The 25,935-nt window shown below is 45.5% G+C and overlaps 1 protein-coding gene across 2 annotated transcripts in view; it reads right to left on the reverse strand.

The window, feature by feature from the left end:
- MYZAP (myocardial zonula adherens protein) overlaps nt 1-25,935 on the reverse strand; it is a 72,540-nt gene that overhangs the window by 31,753 nt on the left and 14,852 nt on the right. Inside the window, exons 4-10 of one of the 2 annotated variants that reach the window (XM_005867000.2) lie at nt 23,537-23,650; nt 19,738-19,890; nt 17,820-17,945; nt 16,543-16,671; nt 14,449-14,528; nt 12,929-13,034; nt 3,672-5,075 (exon numbers count right to left, since the gene is read on the reverse strand). In XM_005867000.2, coding sequence (XP_005867062.1) covers nt 5,022-5,075; nt 12,929-13,034; nt 14,449-14,528; nt 16,543-16,671; nt 17,820-17,945; nt 19,738-19,890; nt 23,537-23,650 — 762 coding nt within the window. In that variant the 3' untranslated portion in view covers nt 3,672-5,021. Of the gene's footprint in view, nt 1-3,671; nt 5,076-12,928; nt 13,035-14,448; nt 14,529-16,542; nt 16,672-17,819; nt 17,946-19,737; nt 19,891-23,536; nt 23,651-25,935 lie in introns of those variants that run through there. The other variant, XM_005866999.2, reaches the window with a different exon arrangement.

The raw sequence follows: 25,935 nt of genomic DNA on the forward strand, positions 1-25,935 counted from the left end.
CCCCCTAAAGAGCCATCAGGAATTGAGAGTAAAGCAATAAAGGACACTCTCTTGGCTTAGTGCTGATAACCCACCACAACTGGCCTAACCCACATTTCCAGCCTCTTCATTGGGATTCCCTCCCACAGTCCAAACTAGATTAGTGCTCCCTGAACTCACCCCGCACTTACTGGTCTCCATGTTTTCGGTTTTTGTTTATTCCATATCTTGTCTGGCATGTCCTTTTCCACCCACTCAATCCCAGCCTAGAAATTTCCAATCCATCCTGCAAGACTGGGTCAAATATCACCTCCTCCCTAAAGACTCCCGCCCACACTGGGATTAGTGAGCACGCATTCTACCAGTCCCTCCTCACAGCCACCTCTGGAGCAGGTGCTGTTTCATCATTTCCATTTTGTCGATAAGGAAACAGTGTTGGAAAGAATGAGTAACTCACTAAAGAAATAAAGCCCACCCAAGAACAGAAGCAGGACACAAACTCAGATTTCATTTATTACTGACGGCTGTGAGCTTAACTACTGTTGTCTCCAGGTCCTGTGCCTCGGCACCCGGATCATACCCCTGCGTACGACATCACATTCTGCCTTGAGTTCTCACAGGTTTTAATGTCAACCAGAAAGCCCTTTGAGGGCACAATTGGACCTAGCTCATCACCCGCATCCCCACTCCTGACCCCGAGGACTGGGTTTCCCCGCAGACTTTAGCACAAGGGCAGGAGTGCAGAAATATTTTTTAATGTATATTTTTTATTGATTTCAGAGACGAAGGGAGAGGGAGCGAGAGGTAGAAACATCAATGATTGGCTGCCTCCTGCAAGCCCCACACTGGGGATCGAGTCCACAACCCAGGCCCTGACCGGGTATTGAACCGTGACTTCCTGGTTCATAGCTCGACGCTCAACCACTGAGCCATGCCGGCTGGGCGAGAACAGAAATGTTTAAAGACAGTGGCACAAGGGAAACATCTCCATTGATAGAGGTGGCATGAAAAAAAATCAGTGGGGCAAGGATGGACCATCCAATTAATGCTGTTAGAGAAACAAGCTTTCCATGATCTCCCACTCCCCCCGCCCCCCCCAAAATGGAGCCCTATTCATATCACATATACAAGAAATAAATTCCACATGGATTATTATTTATTTGTTCAATAAATATTTATTGAGCTTCTCCTCTAGGGCAGTGACTATTTCAGGTTTAGAGATACAGCTATGAACAAAACAGTCAAAGCCACTGCCCTCAGGGAGCTTACATTCTAGTGGAGGGAAACAGACAACAAATAAATAAACAAAACAGGTAAGTGTAGGATGTATTACAAGATAATAGGATAGATAGGTCTGGAGAAAAAGGAAGAGAAGGTATGAGTGGGTGGGTGGGGGGTGTAATTAAAGACCTAGAGATAAAAACAGACCTCTGAAACTATTATAAACACATCCTTATGACAAACAAACAAGACACACAGCACAGCACAAAAAATTAGTAACTTTATACCAAAATTAAAAACATGTATGTTACACCAGACACCATAAAAAACAAAACACACTGACTGGGAGAAGATAATGGCATCAAAATATTTTTTGATAAATGATGAATATTGATAGTATTCAGAGTTCCTACAAATCAAGAGGGAAAAAAGATAAACAACCAAAGAGAAAAATAAACAAAGATATGAACAGCCAACTCACAGACATGAAGCCTGAATGGTCAATAAGCTTGTGAAGACACTCAACCTCGCCAGTCGCAATGAGTAGTAATCAGGCTGATGCAATTAAAACCCAAACAAAGAGATACTATTTCACAAATGGCAAAAATTATAGTCCAACAGTGCCAGGAGGTGTGAGGGTGTGGAGAAATCCACCTTCTCATACGTGATGGGCGGAAGTGTATGTTTGCTTTGGAGATCCATGGGCAGTACCTGACAAAGGTGAAATTGTGCCAACCCCAGGCTCTGGCAATTCCTCCTCTAAGTACATTCCCCAATTGGAGAAGCACAGAGACATGTTTGGCATTGTTTGTAAAAGAATAAAAAGTTGGAAAAATGCTTCAAGTCTATCATTAAGATACAGTATCCTATATTTACATAGTGGAATATTACAGAACCATTAAAATGAATAATTTAGATCTATATGTAACAACATCAGAAACAAAATTAGGAAAAGAACTTGCAAAAATATATACAATAAATTTTACTTATTTATATATTATAAATAAAAATGTACATACATCTTTTATCAATAAACTAAGCTATACGCTGATAATAGACACATACATAGGTAGTAAAAGCATTGACACGTGGTCTGCATAGAGACCAAATTGCCTCTGAGGAGGGAGGGAGGGGGGACAAGGAAAAAGATCAGAACTGGAGAGGGATAAAAAGAAAAACTCCCCTTTGTACTGTTTTCTTTTATTTAGAAAAATCTGAAATATATGCCAAAATGTTAACATTTGTCAATTCTAGAGGAGAGTACCAGGGTTTTTGTTTTAATAATTCTCTGTAATTTTCTGCATTTAAAACTTTCCCCTCCAGTTAAAAAAACAGAAGAAGCAAAGAATGAATGTTGGTTTTGGAGTCAATGAACCGGAGACCAACATCTTTTGCTAAGAGATGGATGGCTACTTATTTTTTAAGACACTAAGTCTCAGTTTCCTATGCCAAAAAAAATTGGGCTAATAATACCTTCCCTAGAGGTTTAGTGTGTGGGGGACTGTGAAATCTACATGCATAGCCTTGAAATCTGAGAAACACCCAGTAGGTGGTAGCCACTTGGACAGGAGCACAGCCTCACACACTCTCTATGGGAAGATCGTGGGCACCTGGTCTCTAAGAAACATTGCAGAGCCAACTAGAAACAATCTCAACAAAGAGAAAGTGGGTTCAGTGACATTGACAAAGAAAAGACCTTCTCCCCTGAAAGGACAATTTGTATGGTGAATACATGTATCAGTACATGTCATACAATGAGACTGCAGTAATCCTTTCAACAATGCATCGAAGGAAAGGCTCACGCACTTAAGAGCTTTCTGATACCTTCTAAAAACCACATTTTAGATAAAGTATCTAAGATTTTTAAAATAAAGACATGAGTAATACAACATTAAACACTAGGATCTGAAACTATAATATTTTAATTTACTATAAATACATTCTGCCTCAAATTTCTGAGTAGCACCTCTTTTGGGTGGAAGCCTGAGTGACCATGAGACAAAACTGTAGCCTTAAAAGCCAAAAGCTAATGATCCAGTTAAGGGGAGGAGCATGGGTGGGGTGCAGCAGAATGTGAACACCTAACTCAGGTGTGACAGGCAATAAGTCAAGTTCACACCATATCACAATCCTGGCAGCAAAGTGTGAACTGGACACAGGCAAAGGAGGGAGGGAGGTCCTGTCAGGCTGGGAACCAGGTCAAGGAGACCACCAACTGGCCGAGGAGCTAGTGCCAGTTCTAGGGGGACGTGGATGAGATGCCGAGGGCATAACATATTGGAGGCTCTCAGGGTCCTGCAGACAATCAAGGCCCCCCCACCCCCTCTGCACAAAATAAAGCTTAGCTGGCCTCCAGGGACTGTCTGTCACCCACAAGAGGGAAGAAGCTCCACGGGCAGGAGGACAGCACATGGTTCTGGGAGAAAGGCTCACCTGGATGACCCACTTTCTCTACAAGTCAGGACATTTCGTTTCCTGTCTTTCTTTTATTTTCTTTCTTTCTTTCTTTTTTTTTTTTTTTGAAACTGGGTAATGAATCTATGCCACTAGAACAAATGCCAGGAACTTTTCCACCAGAGACTTAGAAAAACATGAGGGGAGTGAAGGTATGTAACCCTATAAACAGTGTAGGTTACAACACTAGAGTGACATCTGGGTCAGCAAATCTCAAATTTGACTCAGATCTCCCTAGCAGAAGTCTGAGTTCCCAGTAGAGTATCTGGGGACCTGCCCTGAAACAGGATACCCAGGTAAGTTAACTGCATTAACAGTTCATTACTAATCCGGAAATTTATTCACCTGCTTCCTTTCCCGTCCACTGCTTACTGGCTTAAGCTGGACAGAAGCATCTCAATGGAAGACCAAAGGCAACTATTGACAAGAAAGCATCTACCTGTCCACCTTGCTCTGAAGAAGTGGTGGGAGTGGACAACTACCCAACATCAAATTGATGCTGTCCCCTTAATGAACTCACTCCATTAACCCAGTCTACTAGCATAGGTGGGCTAACACCACCCACTGACTATTATTACCACCACCACTGCTGCTGCTACTACTAACTAGATTTAAGCAACACTACATTTTGATGAGATACCAGCACCCCATACAAATAAAGCAGCATGAAGCATATTTCACTTCAATATATTTCAGCCGAATACATGTCTCTCATCATCAGATATACTTCTCCTTTTCATGAAGTTAATCGAACTGTCTATTCAGGCAAAATGCCTGTGGTGATAGAAGCCAACCAAACTCCTTAAACCAACAGGAAGAGTGCTAAGTTGACTAGTGCTGTTGCTCTCCACTCAGAGAGGACATCCGCTGGGCCACCACTCACAGATAAATAAAATCAAACTACATGGACACTCGGCTGCTTCTGTATTTTCTGGGGTGTGATCTGGTGGCAGCACTTCCCGTCTCCTTAGCAGGGTCCTCGGCAGCTTCTCCATACGAAAGGCTCCATTCTCCAGGACCTGACGACCGGCCTCCACCTGGCACTTTCCAAATTATATTTAGGACTATTTTTCATCGTGGTTCCTTCTTTGATGTCTAGGAACCCAAGTTTCTAAAAAATGGTCTGTGGATCTTTGAGCCCTCTTGACTCTGCAGTGTGGGGCTGTACGAGTTGAGGTTACAGTATGTGGTGTTTCCACAAATAAGAGCCCCACATGGTCAAGTGTTCCTTTCAATAGCGTGTCCTTCCTGTTTTGTTCATCGGCTCATCAGATACATGCCACCTCTTCCCAGCAGAGAGTGCACGCGTTCTTCTAATCACGAACAATACAGGGAACCGCTTCCAACCCAGGGCAGGCTACCATTTATCATCTTCCAAAGAGCCGGAGACTAAATCTGGAGAAGAGCTCGTGGGACATGATCTGGAAACAGGTGAATTGGGTGGGTTAGGGTCGCGGGCTCAGTGCTATGGCTCCTTCCCCTACCCCCATGTGGCTACTTGTCAGTGTTGGAGATCACACAGAGTCCTCCAAACACAGGGCATTTGGCAAAAATGTACCTTTGTGTTGTACATTTCAGCACAGCACAGGATAATTTCAAAATAAATTGCTAATAAATGGCTGATCCATTTAAAATGGAAGATTCTTGGGATGTAGAGAATTGATTTTTTAAAATTGCTTTGTGTATAGCCCTGGCCAGTGTAGCTCAGTTGGTTAGGCATCGTCCCGCGCACCAAAAGGTTGCCAGCTCGATTCCCGGTCAGGGCACATGCCAGGGTTGCAGGCTCGATCCCCACTAGTGGGTATGTGGGAGGCAGTTGATTGATGTTTCACTCTCACAGAGATGTTTCTCTCTCTCCTTCTCCTCTCCCCTCTCTCTAAAAATCAATAAAAATTATTTTTAAAATGTGCTTTGTGTATAAATATTCTACTCAAAGGACAGATGGCTAAGCTAGAACGCAGCACAAAGCACAGGAGGAGGAAGAAGGTTACCCAAAGATCCATAAGATTCCCAAGGAGAGAAGGGCAGTCCTGTGTATTGGTCAAAAAATCAACCCAGCGGCTTTTGCTTTTAACCCATTTAACTTTACCTTTGGTGTTCACAGCAAGGACCCACCCATCAGTAGTAGCAGTACTAATAATAATAATAATAGCAGCTAATATTTATTGGGTATTTCCTATGTTCCAATGAATATGCTGTATTTTCTATAGGGTTGATCCTTAAACAACACAGATTTGAACTGTACAGGTCCACTTATATGCAGATTTTTTTCAATAAATACTTAAAATATAGTTTCTCCTTATGATTTTCTTAATATTTTATCTTCTCTAGCTTCATGTATTGTAAAAATACAGTATATAATACATATAATATACAAAATATGTGTTAATCAATTGTTTATGTTATAGGTAGGACATCCAGGCAACAGTAGACTATTAGTAAAGTTTTGGGGGAGTCAAAAGTTACACACGAATTTTGGACTGCATAGGGTAACCCACGTGTTGTTCAAGAATCAACTGTACATCACCTCATTTAACTCTTACAAAAAATCCTCTCGGATAGATAGTTATTAACCTTGTTTTACAGACAAGAAACTAATAACTTTTTGAAGGTCCCACAACTAGTCAATGCAAGCACGTCTGCTTCTAGAAAGTCCATGCTCATCTCCAGTCTAGGTACCTTTCCCTGTAAACCCATAAAGTTGACTCCTTCCTCTAACTTACTTCCCCTGGTCTCTAATGCAGGGGGTGCATACAGATTCGGGGCCTGGGAGGTAAGTTATGGGGACTTGAAAAAAGAAAAGAGAAGCCCAGCTTTGCTGGCTGGCTCAAGAGACAGAAACTAGTAACTCAAACCTCAACTCCCCAAAGAGTCACTCATCATCTATTCTCCCTTATCCAGTTTGTCTCCTCAAAAAACTGTAGTTATTACAAGAAATTCACTCTTTAAAAATCTAAAGGATGATAATCAAATACTTTCAAAACCATTTCTGAGGAATTGCAAAAATGTTCTGCCTCGTCTTGCACTTGAGACAAAGTCATTGTTAACACTATTATTTCAACAAGGTATCGTGTTCTTTTCTTTCTAAGGAAGGCCAGTGTGGCCAAAAGTAAGGTCTTCTGTGTAGACAGAAGTGAGTAATTTAAACCAGGGCAAGGCCGTACATGTGCACACACAAGCACTGCGGGAAGAGGATCCATGCAAACCACTTTTGGTCTCTTTGTTAGTGGTAGTTCTTGGCTTCCACTGGAATTGGATTCTGTCCCTTTAAGTCTCTATTATCTGTTTAACGAGTGTGTCTAAATATACCCGCCTTAGTAACAACTTCTCTCTAGGTGGCCATGGATAGCCTCTGGGAAGTTTTATTACTTGGACACCACCAGGCCAGCAGAGTTATTAAGAGTGAGCCATCACCCTAACCAGTGGTTGGCAAACTCATTAGTCAACAGAGCCAAATATCAACAGTACAACGATTGAAATTTCTTTTGAGAGCCAAATTTTTTAAACTTAAACTATATAGGTAGGTACATTGTTATTAACTTAATTAGCGTACTCCTAAGCTGGCCTTTACTAAAAATGTCCTCACTCTGATTGAGGTACGTTCGCTGAGGTCGACCCCTTCCAACTCTCCCATCCACACTGGTCTTGTATACTTATTTCATCTATCTCCTTTTGTTCATCCTCTCTATATGTCCAAACCATCTCAACATATCTTTCTCAATCCTCGACACTACATCTTTCACTGCACAACGTTCCCTAAAATTAACTTAATAAACTTTACTTAAAGTTTTAAGTCTTGGTTAAACTATAGGTACATTGAATAAAACTTGTTTTTAAAAAAGAGTGAGCTGTCTAAATGGGGCTTTCTAGATGGAGCTGTCTAGATGGGGCTGATAAGACTTCAGATGGTCACAGACTTGGACCAGCCTCCCACTTCAGTGCTCCTGGTCCCTGCTGACCCGTCTTTCACACTTTCTTCCCTTGAGCCCTTCCTACCAGCTTCACTGCCAGCTTCTCACCTCAGGCACAACAGCTCCTGAGGGAGGCTGGCTAAATGCACTGATGACCTGAAAACCCAGCATGGAAACGCATGCCACTGTTGTAAGAACCCGGAACATCGGTTGCATACTGGAATCTTGTGGGGCTTAAAAACCAACCAAAAATACCCCCAATCGCCAGTCCCTCCCTCCTACTCCCATCTGCTGGGTTCTGGAATCTTTTAAGGCTTCCCTGTGATTCTAATGCACTGCCTGCATGGAGAGCCACTAACAAGAAAATCGATCCCTTGCACCTGTGCGCTCATTAAACCTCTAAATTATACAAGGGGGTCGGGGGTGCAATTGCTTTCTGCAAAGGAAAACTCAGGAAAAATGCCTTCTCTGGAACTCTTCAGACACTTGCATTTCCCCCATCACAAACACAATGGGAAATTAGAAGAAGGCCATCATGAAACAAAGGATGCCTATGATTGAGGTGGAAAAGGTAAAGGAACTCTTATTCAATTACCGTGTATTCAGCTGAACAATATCATTGCCCATTGGCAAAAATGTATGTCTACCCTTTTCGAGGGCAAATAAGAACTTGTTTTTTCCTCCAGCTCATTTCCCCTTGGCAGAAAAACCGCTTTGGTTGGCAGGAGACTGGGCCTTGGTGAGCACAGGGAAAGAGGTGAGAATGACCCTCTGAAGAGCCAGCTAAAGTCTTAACACTTAAAGACAAGTCAAGGTTCCGCCCTGCCCTTTGCTCCTCCCTGGGCCCCGGGTTCCTTTCAGGGAAAGCTCAAGAATGCAGCCTGACTGAGGCACAGGACCTACCCCCGTGGGGCTTTCCAACAGAAGCAGGACACCCAAGGAGGAGGGTTACTCTGAAGCTCGGATGACACCGCTGGGGAGATGCAGAGCCACACCTGCCCCTCCCCACCTGTCCCAGCCCTACACGGAGAGTGCTGGCGGGTAGCTGGTGGACAGAGGGATGAGTGAATTTCCCCACAAGAGCTATTTCTTTCAGTCCCTCTATATTTTCTGGCAAACCTTTGAAGTCTAAGGAGCATATGTAGAGCTAGTTCTCTTTTTTCTTTTCGTCAGAGTTAGAACCAGTTAGAAGAAGGAGTGATGGAGGGAGACACCAGTCCCTTACATCCACCCCAATAAAGATCTGGTCTGTGGGGGTATTTGGTCCCACACTTCACACAAGATTCTTCGAGTTGCCTTTTCCCAATGAACTTGGCCCCACAGATATATATTAATCTTTCATTTCTAAAAGGCCCATTCTGCTCTTTTCTTACATGTGCAAGCAAGTCCTTACTGAAACGTACTGTCCCACACAATGAAAATCAATTACTTAGCTATGGATTACAAAACGTAGGCTGGGTATTTTTTTGTTTGTTTTTTGCTGTTTTTATATATTTTTTATCGGTTATGTTTTATTCAGATTGTTATTATTAAGAAATTGCACTGTACTGAGGTGGAAGGAAATATATTGCCTAACAATTTAAGATTCCAAGGACCTCATGGATGATTGGAGCTGGGAAAAGAAGCACATCATTTTAATAAACGGAGTTTCTTCATAGAGACTGGGACGAAAATGACACCAACAATGGATGGAGACTAGATTCAGCCGTTGGTGAATGTGAAGCTACCACACTGACAAGCTTTCAGACTTCCTGGGAGGGAAGGAAAAGGGACCCTGACATTGGCTGCCTCTGTTTCTAGTCAAATTGTCTTAATATCCGGAGTTCATGGATAAAAATATATTTCTCTTCTAAAGTCAGAGTCCAAGATTCCACAAGTAACTGATTCAGTGGTCTGGGTCTCTGTTTTGCTTTGTTTTCAATCCTCACTCAAGAATATGCCTTTCATTGATTCTAGAGAGAGAAGAAGTGAGAGAGAGAGAGAAAAAAAACATCGATCGGTTGCTTCATGCACATGCACTGACCCTGTGGTGCACAGGACAACACTCTAACCACTGAGCACACTGGCCAGGCAGTAGTCTGAGTTTTTTAAAATTTGGTGCAAAGCCCTGAAGTGATTTAGTTATAATTAAGCCGATTTTGGTCATTGGGCAAAGTAATGATAATGCTGTGATCATAACAACAGGCACAGCCTAGTAAACAATAGAAAATTCTTTATTTATAAGGAGCTTCTATCTCAATTTCTTATGTCATAAGGAATGCATCCATGGTGAAGGGCTAAATACCTTCCAGGGCAGCAAATATTAGAAACTAGAGGCCCGGTGCACGAATTCGTACACCAGTGGGGTCCCTCAGCCTGGCCTGCTGCATCGGGCCAAAACTGGCTCTCCAACATCCCCTGAGGAGTCCCGGATTGCAAGAAGGTGCAGGCCAGGCCGAGGGACCCCACTGGTGCACAACTGGGGCCAGCCAGGGAGGGACTGTGGGAGGGCTCCAGGGTGTATCCGGCCTGCCTTGCTTAGTCCCAATTGGCCAGACTCCAGCAGAAAGCTAACCTACCTGTCGACTGTCTGTCCCCTGGTGGTCAGTGCACATCATAGCGAGCAGTTGAGCAGCCTTAACATATCATTAGCATATTACGCTTTGATTGGTTGAACGGATGACCAGACGACCGGACACTTAGCGTATTAGGCTTTTATTATATAGGATGTTTTCCTTATGTTGAACCAAGAGCTGAAATTTGCCTTTCGTAAGTGCCACCCAGTGGTTCCAGCCTGGCCTTGCATGGCGATACAAAACAGGTATATTCCCTCTTCTCGATGGCTGTTATCTAAGATGTTAATTCAGCTCTCACGTCCGGCTCCCTTGGCCATCTCTTCCCCAAAGCCTTCAAACATTCCCTGAATTTCCAGAGTTCTCACCTCCTTTCCAACCTGATCCTGCTCTTCTGAATGTGCTCATTTGTCAATATTCCCTTTTCCATGTTTCAAACTTAAAAAAATAATTCACATAAATGGCTACAGCAATTAAGATTCCATCCCTTTGTTGTAAAGTTAACACAGTGTACTAGACACATTAATTCTTACTACTTGACTTAGATGTTTACATTTAGAATTAAAAGCCTCTTTCTCTCTCTGTTTAAGTCTCCATCCACTGCTGAAATCCAGCAGGCCCCTGAGTGAGGCTCCCTCTGACAGTGCCATCCTAAATTTCAGCCTGTGATCTCACTCCAGTGCCTGGGTCTCACCGACCACATCATCGGGACGCAGGGAAGCTCATTTGGGAGACAGACAATCACAGGTAGAAAGGCAGGGCATGGACAGTGATCTTTATATACTTCCTTGTTTTCATATATAGATATTCGCCCACTCCACTCCCTTCAAATTGGTAGTTCCATTATGTTCCAGAAGTAAATTAGAAAACAGCAAATCCTAAACTTCTTTGAAAATGTCTTTTTAAAAAGTATCTCTTGATTTTGGTACCAATCATAAACATTACAAATAATAACTGATCAGAAGCCAACCAGTCTGAGGTTTTAGTCCCTGGTTCTCTAATATTAGATACGAGATCAGTACAGAGCACCACCCTGTGGTGAGGTGGGGGAACTGCAGCGTTCCACAATAAGGAGCCACAGGTGGGAAATGAGAACAGCCCTGCCCCGGACTTCACGTCAGACACGGAAAAGCTATGCTCTGACAGCCATGGCTCCCCGAGATGCTAACTGTGACAACATGATGCTCCTCCTTGGGAAACACACTGCTGACATCGACCTAGTGTGCCATTGGGCAGCATCCACCATCGCTGGTGCCGGCAGTGCTCCTGTTCAGGTGTGCAAAGGGGCTGCGAAGGTGCGTGTGTGGGTGCCTCGTCTGAACCTTGGCTGTCCGTTCTTTTATTCTACTGCTTCCGAGGCTGGCACAGGAGCCAACATAATACTCACAGGATTCAACTCCATGTGATTGGATTCCTTGTTTGGGAAGCAAATTTTATCTAACGTATATGTTTATCCTACACACAAGAAAAAACAAAGTGTCCCCCCCATCCTCAAACTCCCTGACTTTAAGCCCATGCCACTAATATCTCCAACAGTTTACAGTTTATACTTTTAAACTTCTATTTGTGTCATGTGTGTAAATTATGTATTAGAAGTAGATATACTTTTAATTTCAGTAAATCAATAATAAAAGAAATAACTTTTCAGAGTAGTGCTTTATATAAGGGGATAAACTTTTTTTTTCCAGTTTTATTCACTGCCATCCACATGTTTAACTAAATTGAACCATTTTCTTTTCTTTGCAAGTTAAAGAATTAGACCCTAGAGAATTTTTATAAACCTGTTAGTACTAACTGTTCTTTTCTTCTGTCTGATTTTTTAAAATATTTTTTATTGATTTCAGACAGGAAGGGAGAGGGAGCAAGAGATAAAAACATCAATGATGAAAGGGAATCATTGAGTGGCTGCCTCCTTGCACCCGCCCCCCACTGGGGATTGAGCCCACGACTTGGATATGTGCCTTGACCGAATCGAACCTGGGACCCTTCAGTCCACAGGCTGACACTCTATCCACTGAGCCAAACCAGTTAGGGCTTCTGTCTGATTTTTTAATTGAGCAAGAAAAATTACAATAATATGTTACTGGCTTTACAACAGCATAGACTTTCTTCTACTGAGCAACCACCACAAGAGAGACAGATTACATTAACACGGGTTAAAAGAATTGTTTTCCTCTTAGAGAATATAAATATTCAACTGTATTTTCATTTAAAAAATAGAATAGTAAGCCATGCCCAGCATATAGTAAACCTACAACTTGGTTTCACACATAGGCTCTTAAGGAGAGAAAGGATGGTGAAAAAGTGAAAAGGTGAAGAAACGGAAATAGAAGAAGAGAATGAGGGGAGAGGGCAGAAGAAAGAGAAAGGAACAGACAGGAAAAAGGAATGAGAGACACACCAGAAATGAAGAAAGGACGAGTAGTAGCCAGGGGAGGCAGGCAGGGGGCAGTGTAGAGACACGAGCTGAATTAAACTTTCCTTGTCAAACTTCCCTTTGCTCCCTGGGCTGCAGGCACCCACCTAGGGTAGAGGGTGTTGCTGTCCTCTGAGAGTGGGTGAGCTATGCCCTGCACCGCATGGCTTATTAACTGTCACCCTCTGATCTGGAGAAGACCCTCTTTTGGAGGGATAATCAGCAGGGGGGACATACGAGGAACGAGGAAACGCTCCTCGGGGCCAAGACGGAGGTCATCTGAGCGCATCCACTGTGAGCCCCAGAACACTGAGCTAAGGTCAGATCTGGCTGCAGGGCTGAAATGTCCCCACCGCCGGAAGCACCCCGGCCCATGACCTCTGACGAGCGCTTACCTCCTCAACCATCTGCTTGACCTTCTTCTGCTGGCAATGCACCATGTCATCCAGATGTCGGATCCGTTCCCGGAGGCTGGCCGACGCCTCCTCCAGCTGCTGATACCTAACACAACAGAGGAGAGAGCCACTGAGTCCCACACCACAGCAGTGGCACGGCACCGAGAGTCACCGCTGGGAAGGAATGTTGCCAAGAACAAGAAGGGGAACGCCAAGATGCATGTCCTAGGTGATTACCTCAAGCAACCCCCTCACCGTAGAAGGACTAGAGGGCTCTTTTCACGTTCCCACTTGTAAGTTTCCTCTGTATAAGGACAGTTATCAGACTTTCCAGGCACCAAGAGAGAATCTGCTAGTACCACTTACAGGTATGAGAGGCTGTCTGTTTTGGAGTTAACACGATATTGGGACATCCAGGAAGTTACGTTGGTTAAGGGAACGGAGGAGAGGCATATAGCAACACAACAGAATATCTGAAATGAGAGCTCCCAAAAAAGCCCTGGGAAGGCTGGAATCACCCTTGTTCTATGTGAGATTATTGTGGGAGAATGGGAAACAGGTTGAAAGACCTTCTCTTCACCAAAACAGACTGAACTACATCGTACAACATTTCACACTTTGGCTTTAAAACAGCAAAAATTATTCTCTGACTTTGCTGGTTTCAAAGAAACCAAAGGACCCAGCAGATGGGCCCTTCTGTTCTCAGGGGCCCTGGACTGGACCACTGGTACAGGGTCTGGTGGTGAGCTCACCGCTTCCCACCTCTGCCAGGTCCCTCCTCAGCGCTACATAAAGACCAGGCAAGACCCCTATAACTCCGCAAACTCTGAAGTTGCATAAGAGGAAGGAAAACGGGTATTTTTTCAGCAAATGGCAGTACGTTCAACATGTCCCTCATAATAATAACCCAGTGAGATGGACGCTGTTATGATCATCACAACCCCCTCCTCCTTTAAAAAAAGAATTCCCGTTTCCCAGATCTTGGGGAGGATAAGGAACTTGCCCCAAATGCTCAAATCATCCCAACCTTGTTCCCCATCACTAAGGGGCCACACAAGGCCTTTCAGCCTTTTGATTTCTAGAAGAGTCTGTGCACTACTTCTGCATTTTCCACGCAGGGCTTCATACACTCAGAGACAGGGGACAAGCCAAGATTTGACCGAGCAATGTTTGGAAACACAGAAAGACATTTTAAAGTTAGCTTCCATGGCAATGATATTAATCATAGTTGATGATTTCTCATCAACAAGGTGCATCCTGTGGAGTTCAAGGTTATGGAGAACATTGGTAGCCTGAACTTTTGCACTGTGACAGTGCAAAATTAAAACGTGTGCCACAGCTGTAGGATGTGGCTGTTAGGCTCCTAAAGAAACCAGCTCCATACAGGAAGCTCTCCAGCACTGTTTTCTGCAAGAAGAGATGACCAGGTGAGTGAAAAATGAAAGGACCAAGTGAGCCCACAAGCACACAGCACGTCCACCATCAAAACCCACCACGAGATAAAGGGCACTGCATCTTACCTTCCGTTGTCAGAGTCTGTTATTTCCCCAGACATTTCTGTTTCATGCTCTAGGAGTTGTAGTTGCAGCTGATGGCGTTCCTAAAACAGACAGACACTGGCATGTTCCCCAATGGAATACACCAAGTTGGACAGAGAACGTGTACCTCTGTCAATTCCAGCACTGGGGAGCTCAAGTCCATATGCAACACATGTGAGTTGTACCCACCCACTCACCAGAGTCCTAACGAAGCTCAAAAACACCAAATTTGTTGGCGTGTGTTTCCAGGCATATTTATGAGTTAGAGACAAACATTTTGGATAAAGCCATTCACAGTATTCTGTCAGCCTAGGCTCAGATGCCTTGTGAAATTTGTAGTTCTAAATAATGATAATCAATACTCTCTATCAGTGGCCTGTGATACTGCAAAATTCTTGATTATTTTCCGTAGCAACTAACGAGGCTCTATATTGCCTATAGACTAACTTGGGGGGTGGGGGTTACATAGGTATGTTCACCTGTAAAAATATGCTGTGGTCATAAGAACAATAGCTCCCAACAATGTCCACATCCTGATCTCTGAAACCTGCATATGCCATGTTACTTGAGAAAAGGAACTTTGCAGGTGTGATTAACAGAAAATTACCCTGGATTATCCATTTGGGCCCTTCCTGGAGGGACGGTCAGAATCAGAGAGAAACAGAGATTGGAAATGCTACCTGCTTTTCCAAAGCTGGGGGAGGGGCCATGAGTCCAGGCATATGAGTGGTCTGAGAAGTTAGGAAAGGCCAGGAAATGGTTCTCCTCTGGAGCTTCCAAAGAGAACCCAGTCCTGCCAACACACTGATTTTAGAACTTGTGGCCTCCACAATAACCTATATATATAAAAGCCTAATGTGCAAATTGTCACCTGGAGGGAGCGTGTGTGTGAATGGGCATCTTCCGCTCTTGTAGGAGAGCAGGAGCATGGAGCCCGCTCTCCCTCCCGAGTCCTAGAATACGCCCCTGCTGCCTGATCCTCACTGTCACCACCTCCCACCAACACTGACAGTCTTAAGCACCTCACATCCTCTCTTCAATAAAGAACAGGTTCTGTTTTCCAGGGTAGAGGTGAAATGGTCATTGACTCTTTAGTTGTTCAAGTCCCTCCCAAACACCAATATTCCCTCAGAGGGGAACCCCAGCAAGGCCGAAGCTCCATGGAACTGAATTCAATGCCCTTCCCACTCAGGCTCAACTTCACCTTGTCAGGGGAGGGGCTTAAGCTGCAGACATGGGGGTAAGGAGACCTCTTCTCTGAATCACTAGGAAGTCCAGATGTTGGCCTTGCTCACGTCCTCATCCCCCCTCTCACCATCATCAACCTGGAGAATCTCAGCACCCAGCATGAGTGCGGGGTGCTGATACGTCAGGGTCCTGGCAGGTCACCACTGTTCTGCAAACTCACATGTGAGCCATTTTCCAGAAATCAGCCCCAGGCTTGGCTCGCAGCCACCACCCCTCTCCCAGAAGTCAGCTGTCACCTGCTAAAGGTCACAGGCCCCTCTTTTCCCCCTCCCTTCCTTCCTTTTCTCTTTCCTCTCTCCACCCTTTCTTCCCTTTTCTCCACTTCTGCCTAATCTCTGGCCTCCTCCCTTTCTCTAGGCTTCATTATCTCAGCTGAGCGCCTGCCTTCCCCACACAGCCCGTCCCCACCCACAGAGAAACGTGCTGCCCCCACTCTGAAATGTGGGGTGTCAGAGAAAAGCCACCCTTCAGACACACTCCCAGAAACAACAGGCTTGGGGTACAGATGTAACATCTAAATAGGACTTGACCATTCAACTAAGTTCATGCTTGAGGCCCCAGCAAAGCAGAGCCACTAAAATATTCATTTTTGTAAATAATTTTAAATGTATCACTTTTTAAAGCGTCAAAATGGTCACCAGGGAAAAAGTAGAACTTTCGTGGGCTTCCCATACTTTGGCAGTTGGGTCTTTTCTTTGAACTCACACATTGCAGGGCCGAGAGCTGTCAGTGCTATGGGCGTCTGAGGCCTTCACACAGGCCTGCAGGGGGACTGCGGAAAAGCCGGGCATCTGGGCGAGCGGAATAGACAGGAGCTGTGTCTGTTACCTTTTCCATGCGCTCGATCAGCCTGTCCAGCTCCCCAATCCTCTGGTCTTTCTCCTCCAGGCTGATCTCTGCCGCCTGCATCTTCTTATTGGCTTCTTCAATCGTTTTCAGAAAACTATTGGTTTCTTCCTGCAAAAGCAACACACTGTCCTCAGCAGAGCCATGGAGACCCTAGACTACCAACCAGGGTGTTGCTAACGATGCCGCTAATGCATGACATGGGGCCTAGCTGCATCACGTGGCTTTTTAATAAGCCTAGTCATTTCCCCCCCTTTTCCCCTTGAGTCTTTATATCTAAGACGAGCCTGTGTCTAATGCATGACATTGGGGCCTAGCTGCACCACGTGGCTTTTTAATAAGCCTAGTCATTTTCCCCCTTTTTTCCCCTTGAGTCTTTATATCTAAGACGAGCCTGTGAAGGTTACTTAGCCCTTGACTAGACACTCAGAATGTCAGTGTATGTGCCAACAACGTGAAGGGGATGAAGGCCAGATCTGGAATTGAATGCAGAATGCCCACGTCTTTCTCCCTTATTGCAAAGCACCAGCTCAGTCCATCTCTCGGCACATTTATGACGCCTGTAAGGACACAGGTTAGGGCAGACATGGAGTCCCCGCCTTCAAGAAACGAATGCTGTCCTAGGGAAGCCAAGGTGTGAGGCATACAGCCCCTCTCCGATAAGGGGTACAGAGAAGGCCACGCAAAGGGCGGGGAGAGCGTGCGGGCTTCCCAAGGGCAGGATACTGCCGGCTGTGGGAATGGCAGGCCCTCACTTTCACGGCTCCCAGGGAATGTGGGTAGGATCGGGTACAGGAAGGAGGAAATTCCAGGGAGAGAGGAGCAAGCGGGGAGAGGAAGGACACAGCTGCAGGCCCAGGACCTGCCTGGATGCTGGCGAATGGTCAGATTCGCGAGAGAAAGAGATGGATTCAGAGCCAGAGACTGGGGGCTACTCTGAGAAGGGAGGGAGACGAGTAAAGGAAAGGAGGGGGAAGGGAAGGGAGTGGATGAGCAAACCATAAATTCCTTGAGCCCTCACCCAGGAGTTAGTCCACCAACTCACTCCAACCAGAAACCCTACCACAGGGTGGGGCACAAGCAGGAATACAGTTGTGAGTATGCAAACACAGAGTTTATTCCTGTATTATGATTTATTCGTTCTCGAATTATTTTCCATACTAACAACTGTGACCTACTTTTGCCCACCCCCGCGTTTGAACCTCAGCGACAATACGGAACCAAAAAACCTGCTCTGCTCTGTTCTCCGCACGACGTACCAGGAGCGCCTGCCTCTCGGCACTGTGCCGCTGCTGCTCCTCCTGCAGCTTGTCCTCGTACTGGCTGTACAGCTTCCTGGTCATCTCTCTCAACACCTCGGCGTTGGCTTCGTGGGAGGACTCCACCTACAGAGACACCCGTTTCAGAGCGGCAGCTTCGCCGGTGCCAGGGCCTCAGCCCTTTCACGGGTGGACACACAGAGGAGGGGACCCACCGGCCCGGGCTCGGCAGAAGACAGAGGCAGCAGGAACTCACGGGCAAAGGGATCGAAGGCAGAAGGAAAGGGGGTGAACAGGTGCACAGAAACTAAAAGGTGGCACCTTATACTAACTTACTTGATAACAGGAAAAGTGTTCTGCATGAGCGAATTTTTAAAGAGGTGGAAACTTACCTAGGTATTAAACCACATGTGGAGAAACGGGAATCCTCTTACCCTGCTGCTGGGAATGTAAAATGGTGCGGGCATATCTCTAGATTGCCTTTCATATTGCTTGACTCCGCCCCCTCCCTCCCCCCCGTATGTTCATTTATTACTTTACACACATTATGTCAGAAAAGCAAGGGAGGCCGTTGAAGAGAAGTTGTCCACGTGGAGTTGAAGCTGCCCCCTTGGTTGCACTAACCAATAAATCACTAGGAAAGACTTAAGCTCCTGTAAGAAATTCGGACTCATCCTTTCCATGCCTTTGTGCTTTCCCAAATGTTGCATTTGGAACATTCCCACCTGGTTTGGGCCACACTAAGCTGGGGGCTCCTCGTGCCTCGGGCAGACCCAGCTTAGGAGACGAGAAAAGTCAGTGGAGTGGTAGGTGGGCAGGGCTTCGGGTGGAGGTGGCCCTGCTCTTGCCTGTGAACTTCATGCCATTGACCTCATGCTGTCTGCAGCCCTTCCTTCCAGCTACCGCTTGTTCCAGAATGCTGAGTCTGCTGGATATGTAACCCTGGATAAGCGAGGTGTACTTCAACCTCAACAGGTTACATGATGTTTATTGCAAAGATGCCCTCTAACTCACTCTTCTTGTCACTAGACACCCGTTGGTACCCAGAAGCCACAAAATGGAAAATCTTGAACAGAGTTGTCATCAGCTGAGAGAGACCCAATGCATCCTGCACCCCGTTTCCACTGCAAACACGGACTTCAGAAATGACTCGTCACCCGAGTCCTGTTTCCTCTGCATCCAGGTCATGTGAAACGCTCTGACTCCTGTAACTTTATTTATTTGGGGGTCAAGTAAAGCATTAGTCTCTAAAACAGGCTACTGCAGGCTGGATTTAGGCGCTTGGTCTCCTTGGAAGGAGCCAGTCTGCCAAACTGCCTAACCATGTACCCAGACGCCGGATGCCAGCCCTGGAATAAACAGGAACGTCCAGGACAGACACACCGTAGACACTCAATACAGGGTGGGTCAAAGTAGGTTTCAAATGTGGGAGGGCATTAGGAGCCCAGCAGTGGACTAAGCACAGCCTGGTGAGCAAGAGGGACATTGCCCAGAGTCCTTGGCCACCATCGGTTGTCTTTCTGTGTGCTCTTCAGGTCTTTCTTGTCAAACCACACAGAAAAGCTGGGGCCTCAGAGAAAATCTGAACAGTGAAGCTGCTGAAATCGCAGACCTGAGGGCATCCCAAGTGCCTCTCAGTACTAACAGCAGTGCCAAGTGACTGTCTCGGCAGCCCTGGAGGCCACTGGGCCCAAGGCAGGGGAGCCCAGTGGGGGCGTTATGGGTACCCCAATCTGGACTGACGTTTGTGAGCACAGAAACTTCCTAGTGCCTTTAAGCCAAGCCCTCTGGAGTTGATCCCAAAAGGGTGAGAAAATTCAACAAAGAGAACAGAGAAAAGGAAATGGAAGAGCTGAAGGAGGAGAAGAGAAGAAGGAAAGAAAAGTTAGTAAGAAATCTACCCTCCGCCCTACTTTACCTTCATTTTCAGCAGCTGGTTTTCAACTTTCGCAGCCTCTAACTGCCTCTGCTTTTCCCGCAGCTTGTCCATGGACGCTTCATATGTCTGCTGCAGGTTTCTGATTTGATCCTTAATGTTGCTATTTTCCAAAGTAACATCCACAAGCGTTTTCTAATGGGGTGAAAATTTTTAAAAATTAATAAAAAACACAGATCTCGTGATGTGAGAAAACATGACCAGAGTCATGCACGCACTAGGACATCTTTGTTGTTAACCACTGAAATAGAGGTCAGGCCACCGAGATGCCAACCCGGGACCCTGGTGTTTGAGGGGCTGAGGGCGCCCCTGGTGGTCAAGAGCTCTGTGGCCCTGTAGTTGGATGGACCAAGAACCTCCCCCATAGCACCCCACCGCTGCTGCCAGTGCCCCTGCCACTGCTTAGGATGGACGGAAATGGACTAAAATGGAGGCTTTCCAAGGAAAGTGTTCAAAATACATGATTTCACTTTGGGAAAAATGGGTTTGAAAATAGTAAGTATAGAACAATCTCATTTTGAAAAAAAAATGTATAAGCGTTTGTTCAAATGTGTTTACACAGAGAAAATTTTAAAAGACTAGCACGAAATTCATCCAAATCCAAATAATGGTTTTTCATATGTGATAGGATTATGGATGATATTTATTTTCCTCTTTGTGTTTTCTATACTTCCCAAATTCCCACAATGAAATCAGAAAATAAAATATGTATTTGGTAGAACAGAAATGTTTTCCTTTTTTCCTTGCAGGGGCCCTCACTTCTGTGCTTTGACTGCTTGCCAGGACAGGGACAGTGTGGTGGAGGTTGCTGTACGCCCGCATTGCTTCACCTTCCTCTCTTGGGCGAGGAGGTGGTGGGGAAGGAGGACCAGGGAACAGGGTTCGGTGACTCAGACTAGTGTCTGACAAGTGTCAAACGCCTGTTGATTATTGCTCCAGGCCACCCACTGCAGCAAGAATGTTTAAATGAAGAGTGTTGCTCCTTAAGGCTTCACGTTCTACTTGGTTAACTCTCTTCCAGAGCCCAGAATGCCTACCGCTGGACACTGGGCTCTGAGCACCTCCCAGCGCCTCCCCTGGCCATCTACCATTTTAAATCAGAAGATCCGGTGCTGGACACTTTCTCAACCCTTTGTCCTCTTTGTAGATAATCAGTCTCTGAGGTGCCCCAAATCTTTAGCCTCCGATTTAAATAAAAAGCCTCATTCCTAAACATACTTGAATCAGAGAAAGAATTTTCAATGGTAATAAACACGGGAGCCACTGGACACATGGAATCACAGAGCACTGAAGCTGCCAGAGGATACAGAAACCAAATGGCCCAACCACCCCTTTCCAAGTCCCACTGGCTCTACAGATACTTGTAGATACTCTTGTGCTCATGAATCTACCTCTGGACCAAGAGACCCGGGTTCTAGCCCTGGCTCTGCCACTAGCTAGGTACCTGATAAAGTCATTTCCCTCTGTTGGCCTCAGTCTGTTTATACATAAACAAGGGGGTTGGAGATCATCTCAACAGTTCTTTCCAGCTCTGATGTTCTATGAAATCAGACCAAGGGTCTGATCTCGCTGTACATAACAATGAAAAGAGGGTATAATGGACAATGGAAGAGGTTGGGGCCTTGCAGTAGTAAGAAGCCAACTATATTCAGACTCAGGTGTCTCCTGGCTGTGAGATCGTACCTTTCTTTACCGCCTTTTTTCCCTCCTTCCCCCCCTATTTCTTCTTCCTCCCCTTCTTCTCCTTCTCCTTTTTAATAATGGTTTTTAATATTTTCCTTATATGGTTCCTCTGTTGGCCCAAGGCTAAGAGGCTGGACCATAACTGGGAATCAGTCAAGTGCCTGGGTTATGGTTGACCATGTCCTAACAGCTGACCTCTGAAGTAAATGCCTGGAGTGACAGCAAGATAGCAAATCAGAAGGATCATGGGGAAGGAAGCCAGAAACAGCATAGATACAGACCAGGTGTGAAATGGGGTGAGGCACAGCGTCTCCCAGCTGGCCGGGAATGAGGTGTCCGAGAGGGAAGGAGAGGGAGCCTTGGCGAGCCCCCTTGATGGCAGGAGTCAGGGAACACAAAGGCTGCTGGATCGAGCAGGGCCTGGCCTGAGGCCAGGGGAACGGGCATGCGGGATGGAGAGCCAGGAAAAGGGAGGGACACAGAGGCCCCACCAGAAACGGGCTCCCAGACACATCCAAACAAGGGGCCCGCCCAGGCCCGCTGCGGGACATTGGCCTCGCTTTGTTTGCGGCCAGGCTGCCCCAGCAGCTGTTATTAGAGAACACCAGGTTCTAGGGGAAGTGGGTAACCCTAACATGGAAATCTGTTTGCTTATCTGAGAAGCTATTTATATGGAACCAGAGAGGATGTGAAATAGCTTATGGAACTTTTAAGAGGAGGGGGAAAAGATAAGAGCCACATATAGTTGGAGGTGGGGCAGAAACTACTGTTTGCATATTTAAAAACTAAAGCCAAGGGACGGGATGCAGCTTCAGGTGAATATATGCTGCTTTGTTTTGATCATCTTCAAGTTAATTTGCATGTTAGATGGGGGGGGGGGGCCCCCCCCAGGCCCGCTGCGGGACATTGGCCTCGCTTTGTTTGCGGCCAGGCTGCCCCAGCAGCTGTTATTAGAGAACACCAGGTTCTAGGGGAAGTGGGTAACCCTAACATGGAAATCTGTTTGCTTATCTGAGAAGCTATTTATATGGAACCAGAGAGGATGTGAAATAGCTTATGGAACTTTTAAGAGGAGGGGGAAAAGATAAGAGCCACATATAGTTGGAGGTGGGGCAGAAACTACTGTTTGCATATTTAAAAACTAAAGCCAAGGGATGGGACGCAGCTTCAGGTGAATATATGCTTTGTTTTGATCATCTTCAAATTAATTTGCATGTTAGATGGGGGGGAGGGCTCAGTTGGAAGAACAGCAATGGGCAGCATCTAAGGCGTAAACTCCCAGTAAATCAAATTAATCAAGAGAGCAAGCCCCTTGAAGGGGCGGACACACACAGTTGCACAAATGTAAGATCCTAAGGCTTTAGAGAAAGGATCTCTAAACAAGAGATTCTTTAAAATGCATATTATTTCTTTTCATGCAAAATAATTTCTAAATTAGGAAAAAGTGCTTAACAGCCAGTCATGAACACAGGTTGCCTTCTGTCCTGTGATTGGGTGGAACTTCCTGTAAACCAGGGCTGCGGGGATGGGGTGGGGCTGATAACACTGACACTTAAGACCATTTGGGGACCTAGGGGAGCAAGCGACATCTCCAGCATGGAACTCAGGACCTGAACCCCCATTTTAATGAGGGCAAAACAACAACTGCAACACAGAGGTTTTCAGCGGTTCTCAACCTGTGGGTCGCGTCCCCTTTGGGGGTCAAACCACCCTTTCACAGGGGTCGCCTAAATACATCCTGCATATCAGATATTTACATTACGATTCATAACAGTAGCAAAATTACAGTTATGAAGTAGCAACGAAAATAATTTTATGGTTGGGGGTCACCACAACATGAGGAACTGTATTAAAGGGTCGCGGCATTAGGAAGGTTGACAACCACTGGTTTAGAGGCTCAGCTTGGAGGCGCTTCCCTCAGTTTCCTGCACCGTCTTCCCTGCACGGCCTTGACGGCAGCCAAGCTTAAAGGGTTCTGCGTGAGGAGCTGAGGACATTCGGTGACTCGCATTTGTTTCTACAAGGGCACGGGCCACTCTGGTTAGGCCTGCCTGCCCTCCAACAGACGGCACCCCACCGACCAGCGAGAGAGGAATACCTGCAGGTCAATGGAGTCTGACGCCAGCGCTGAGTTCGTGGCATTAAAGCTGTCCAGGGCCGACGACTGTGTTTCGATGTGATTCTCCAGGTAGTCCTTCTGCGCCTGTGAAACCTGGACAGAGAGAAGAGACAGTTTCACAAAACCAACCCAGACACCCCCAGTAACCTTTGTGTGGGCTGGAACAGTCTCCTGACAATAGCCACATCCACCTCAATGACAGTTCATAGACAGCTTCAAATTAAAAAGTGAACATCTGCAGGACCCAGAGACCAGAGAGACGAGAAGATTTTTTCCTTCGGACAATTTGTACACATTCACCTACTGGGCCTCAGCCCTCACAACAACACTGTGTGGCAGGAAACAGAATCAGAGAAGGTAAGGAAATTGCACACAAAGGGCTAAGAAGTGGCACGGCTGGGACTCCAACCCAGTTGGAAAATCTTCTTGGCCCTATTGTTCTTTCTCCCCACCCTAGAAAGAATGTATTTTGGGCTAACCCCATTCTCAAGAGTTGTTTTGTGGCTGCTGCTGCTGTTGGGTTGTCTTGGTTGGGTGTGTGCATTTGATACTTTGAGAGAATTCATCAGAGGCCCATCTTGAGCTAGAACTTTTAGGAGGGCTGGCTAGAGAGGGGCAGGGAGGCAGCAGAGCTAGGGGAAGGGATCTGGGTAGGCTCAAGGGTGATCCTTGTGAGAGCCACAGAAAGCAGCCAGCACGATACAGAAGGAGGTGCACCCTGGGGATGGGACAGAGAGCTGAAACAGCCCGCCAGGACCCGGAGCGGGTGGCGTGCTGTTGTTCAGGGCGTGTTCACATAGCAGTAGTTTAGCAATCAGTCTGGCTGCAGTGTGTGGTGTGGCCTGGAGGAGGAGGAGGCTGTAGGCAGAGAGACAAGCTCCTGTGACAGTTCTGGCATGAGACAACAAGGGTGAGCCGAGACCTGTTTATTCATCTTTGCAAATCCAATCCTTCAGCGTTAATTAAAGTTGTTAGTGTCCGTCACTGGATAGCTGAGTGAATTTCCATTAGTAGGAGAGAATTTTACAAATCGATTCCTACGTGCCAGGGAGAATGGCTGGGTGGATGTGTTTATAAACCTATAAGCAAGACAGTAGGTCTTACTTAAGCAGATACTCTCACAGCCAAGCTGTAAAGTAAACTCTGATGTGTGGCTGTTGTAACTGTGCTCCGGTCCTGCAATGACTAACTCTTATGGAGAATATGTCATAGACCAGGGGTCCTCAAACTACGGCCCGCGGGCCACATGCAAATACAAATATTGTATTTGTTCCCGTTTTGTTTTTTTACTTCAAAATAAGATATGTGCAGTGTGCATAGGAATTTGTTCATAGTTTTTTTTAAAACTATAGTCCGGCCCTCCATCGATCTGAGGGACAGTGAACTGGCCCCCTGTTTAAAAAGTTTGAGGACCCCTGTCATAGACACATGGACTTTTTTCTTCAAGATTATTAATCACAAATTTTGTTTTTTAACTTTTCTCACAAGCGTTAGCTTGGTTAAATCAGAGGAAGGTTGTCTTTTCTTAAATTTTGATGCAGTAACAGTCACATAGTTCAAACTTTTAAAAAGTGTAAGAGGTATGCACTAAAATAAATCTCCCACTCTCATCTGCTTAGTTACCGCCTTTCCCAATTTGCCCCTCAATTAAGAATCACTGTTAATTACTTTCTTGATTATGTTTTTAGCAACTTTTTGTGCACACGCAAAACAATCTAGATACATTTATTTACCCTCCCTGTTTTACATAAGTGGTAACATTACATTACATTACATTATCTTGAATCTTGCTTTTTCGTCATCTACTCTATAATCTTCGTAATCGTTCCATCTCCTTTTGACGAGCTTAGTCATTCTTTTCATTCTCTCTCTCTCTCTCTCTCTCCTCCTAGGCTCTGTCACCCCTCCATAGTCCCACATCACCGAGGGATATAATTTCCCTGGAATTGATTCATATATAATTCTGTCCCAACAGCACATAAGTTGTCACCACAGTATTCACTCACTGGTCCATTTTCCTTCCTTTATATGAGATGCTACATTTGTCATACATTGGGATACATTTCTAGATTTTTTTCATTGATGCCTATTTATTTATGTGCCAATACTATACTGTTTTAATTTCTGGGGCTTTTTCAGTTTCTTGTAGTAGTTAATGGTAGTAGGGCTAGTCTCCCTCATTGGTATTTTCCCCCCAGAATTTCCCCAACTCTTCATATTTATTTTCTATATTCCTTGAAATCACCTAGTCCAGTTGTAGAAAAACAACTTAAAATAAAAATCTGTTGGTATTTTGGCTTATGTTAAATTTGTATATTAGCTTGATAGTACTGACATTTTATAATGTTGAATCTTCCAGTCTAAGCACGTGGTATGTC

The sequence above is a fragment of the Myotis brandtii genome, unplaced genomic scaffold (assembly GCF_000412655.1).
Source record: "Myotis brandtii unplaced genomic scaffold, ASM41265v1 scaffold242, whole genome shotgun sequence".
Taxonomy (NCBI): Eukaryota; Metazoa; Chordata; class Mammalia; order Chiroptera; family Vespertilionidae; genus Myotis; species Myotis brandtii.